We start from the raw sequence: 3,693 nt of genomic DNA on the forward strand, positions 1-3,693 counted from the left end.
GCAGGGTTAGGCCTTGATCAGGCCTTGTGTTTAATATTAATATATTCTTTACAGGTTTTGAGATTCATTCATCCTGAATCCATTGTTCTATCAAACGACTCCTTTACAATAACGTACGGAATAACACTACATGCGTTGGACTTAAGAAATTCTACTTGTAATCAGAGGGTTGGACATGGTCACAAACCAGTAGAAAGACTACAAAAAGAGGGAGGAGGTAACCACGACACCAGTGTGGCTCAGACCCTTGCCTGCTCCAAGTCATCGGGGTAGGTTTGCAATATCTTCATGATCGACTCAACCCCTACGGTCGGCTCAAGTCTGGTGCTTGAGGTAGTTCCTCAGGATTGGTGGTACATCCAGTTGCTCTATGGAACGTAGACCACTCGCCAGTTTAAGGCACCTTCGGATGACAATGCGAGCCTGTGATATCAGGCACCTCGGTTGAGCTGAAATCAAAACGTACATCAGTTAAACGGTGAGGGACTAACAGCAAGGGTCACTGTATGGAAGAGGAAATCTCCTGTCAGCCCTATGTGCTATTGGTGCCTATTGTTCTTCCCTTTCTACCAAGTAAGCTCTTGTTTAGGACAGACTCTGGTTATTACAAATTGCCTTTCATGTGCGATTGTTATGAAGTGCGGATTGGGATAAAGGTGAGATAAAAAGGAGGGGTGGGGGCGAGGGTGAGGGAAAACATTATCGCTGAAGTAGATTTTCAGAACAGGAAGACAAGGAACAAAGTGAAGTGATTTAAGGAGACAATTCCAGGGTTAGGGGTTTTGAAGACCAAACTTAGCAGGTAATGTCTTATCAAAATACTGTCTTCCTTTGTCTCTGTTTCTACAATCTTGGTGGTATCCTGGACTTTGAGCCTTTGTTTTTCTTCTCATTGTTCTCCGTTGCTCTGCTCTCTTGCCCAGAAACCACTGAGGTTAATTGTAACCTCAACTCATAATAATTGGAGTTGAGACATAGATCAGCCATGACCTAATAAAATGGCAGAACAGACTTGAGGAGCTGAATGGCCTACTCCTGTTCCTATAACTCTAATAAGGATCTAACCTCAGATGCTAGCAGGGAGTTTAGGAGTAACTTTGTCATACAGAGGGTGATGAGAATGTGGAACTCACTGCTGGAAGCTCTGATTGCAACCTACAGCATCAATGTTTTTAAGAGAGAAGGGAATAGAGAGGTTTAGGAGAGGTGAATAGGAGGTGTAGGGCATTGGAATTCAGCGTTTTTTATTAACTAGTGACAGAAGAAAAGGATGGTTGGTTTCCAAGCCTGACTGAGGAATATCATATATAACACACAATAAGGAAAAGCCATTCATTCCCAGAGATCTCATTCCAACAACACGTCTCCTCCAATATGCAGTGAATTATTAGCCTGGACTATGAGCTTAGGTCCTGACACTGAGACCAATTTAATGTCCCCATTGCTACCGCAGCTTAAATTAGCTTAACACAGGATCAATAACAATTTACATTATACAATAATACATAGAATAAATGGCTCAAAGCATTTCAATATATTTTGTCTTCTTGTATGTATATTTGTGTTTGAAAAATATCTATACATTATGGTATTAGCTGCCTCTTACCCCTGGCTCGCATGAGGATTTGAACGGCTTTTTTTCGCTGTGTATTTTTATCCGCCGAGAGCACTGGTAAGTAAATATTTGCTCCAAAGTCTATAAGTAGCTGGATATACTCAGGCCCACACCCGTACCTCAGACACATTTCCAGGGCAGTCTTTCGCCTCTTGATCCTTGTCACGAGCCTCTTCTCTCTACAGTTGAAATCTGGGTCTGCCCCGTACAAAAGAAGCAGTCGGAAGCAGTCGTAATGCTTGTATACAGAGGCAAAGTAGAGGGGGCCGCTGCCGGCAGAGGCATTGGAGGCCCACCTTTGAGCCTTGGACCTGACGTTGACCTCTGCCCCATGCTCCAGCAGCTCTCTCAGGATCTCCACTTCGCCCTCTCTGGCCGCGGTGAGAATGGGTGAGCAATTGTTGTGGATGCTTCCGTTGGGGTTAGCTCCTGCCCGGAGTAGGGCGCGGACACAGCATGGGTGTCTGCTGCTGACGGCGGTGAACAGAGGGGTTTGAGCCTTTACATCCAAGCTGTCCACCTCAGCCCCATACTTCAAGAGGACTTCCAGGCATCTTAGGTGACCCTTCGCGGCTGCCAAGCGGAGAGGAGTCCCTGGCACCCCCCAGCCACTACGACTGTTGATAAATTGAACATACCGCTCCTGGGACAGAAGCTCCTCCAGGAGTTGGTCATTATCTTTGGAGACCGTTTGGCTGAGTTGTTTGATTTCTCCGTTGTCGTCGTCATTCCTCGGCTGGAACATGGAAAAGATCTTGCCGATGTCCACCAGGCTCATCCTCGCCGGACGCATGATGTCCATTCTGGTGTTACTGGAATGGTTTGCGAGGCAGCAGTAGCTCGGGGAGGTCCTCATAATGCCCCACGGTAACTTCTGAGAGCTGAGGCACGTTGCCAGCGATGGCACATAGCGATGATTGTGAGGTCACTCACAGCCGGAGAGGTACATTGTTCTTTCACTCGGCAGCTCACAAAACACCAAGAAAACAACAAGGTGGGGCGAGTGTGTCGGTAACCAGAGGCAGACAGATTTAAGATAACTGGCAAAAGTACCAGAGGGAAGACGAGTAGCTCTTTTACCCAAAGAGTGTCACGATCTGGAATGCGCTGCCTGAAAAGGGTGGTGGAAGAAAATTCGATCGTGGCTTTCAAAAGGGAATTGGATGGGTACTTGAAAAGGGAAAATGGTGGGCGTTTAGAAGGTTGCAGAGGTACGGTGGGGTAGGAATGGAGAAGGATCGAATGGTCGGCAGTGTCGAAGGCAGCAGAGAGGTCAAGAAGGATGAGATCTTTATTAAAGTATTCAAGATCCCAACAGTTAGAGATAAATTGCGAACGTTTAATAATGTGTTTAACGTGGTCATAAAAATCTAAACTAAAGGACCACAAACTAAAGTTCAGAAGAGGGAAGTTCATTTAGAGCACTGGGGGCCAACCTTTTTTAGTCGGCCAACCAAATACACTTTTCTTTATTGAATTTTTCTTCGGTTATGGCTGTGCCAATGGGTATCGGTAGCTGCTGGAAACGAGGCNAAAAAAACCCGCAAAATACTGCAGATGCTGGAAATCTGAAACCAAAAACAGAAGTCGCTGGGAACACTCAGCAGGTCAGGCAACGTCTACGGAGAAAGTGGGTCAACGTTCGGGTCCACGGCCCGAACTCAGAACTGGGGGATGTTGAGAGGGAGAGGCTTTGTGGACTGACAGAGAGGGGCGATAGCAGAGCAAGGAAGACAAAGGAGAAAATGGGGCGGAGGACAGATAGATATGTTTTTTATTGCAAAAGGGATTAAGGGATATGGGGATAAGGCAGGGGCAGGTTATTAGCTGGAGTTAGATTAGGTCAGCCATGATTGAATGGCGGGTCAGGCTCGAAGGGCCGAATGGCCTCCTCCTGCTCCTACATGTTATGTTATGTTAGGACGGGGGACGATGGGTTAAAAGAGGGTACTTTCACCCACAAATATACCGTCAATTCACTTTGCAGTTTATTCTGTGAAGCGCTTTGAGACGTTAAGAGGTGGAAAGCGCTATATCAAATGCAAGGATTAGTATAGTATTATTATTATTATTATCAT

General features: G+C 46.0%; 1 protein-coding gene across 1 annotated transcript; it reads right to left on the bottom strand.

The window, feature by feature from the left end:
* LOC103184775 (ankyrin repeat and SOCS box protein 12-like) lies at positions 1-2,709 on the bottom strand. The gene is made up of 2 exons (XM_007902954.1): positions 1,607-2,709; positions 1-449 (listed from the first exon to the last, which is right to left on the bottom strand). The coding sequence occupies exons 1-2, from the start codon at positions 2,469-2,471 to the stop codon at positions 316-318; spliced, it is 999 nt and encodes a 332-aa protein (XP_007901145.1). The 5' UTR covers positions 2,472-2,709; the 3' UTR covers positions 1-315.
* Between the last annotated feature and the right edge of the window lie 984 nt (positions 2,710-3,693).

The sequence above is a fragment of the Callorhinchus milii genome, unplaced genomic scaffold (assembly GCF_018977255.1).
Source record: "Callorhinchus milii isolate IMCB2004 unplaced genomic scaffold, IMCB_Cmil_1.0 Scaffold5, whole genome shotgun sequence".
NCBI classification, from domain to species: domain Eukaryota; kingdom Metazoa; phylum Chordata; class Chondrichthyes; order Chimaeriformes; family Callorhinchidae; genus Callorhinchus; species Callorhinchus milii.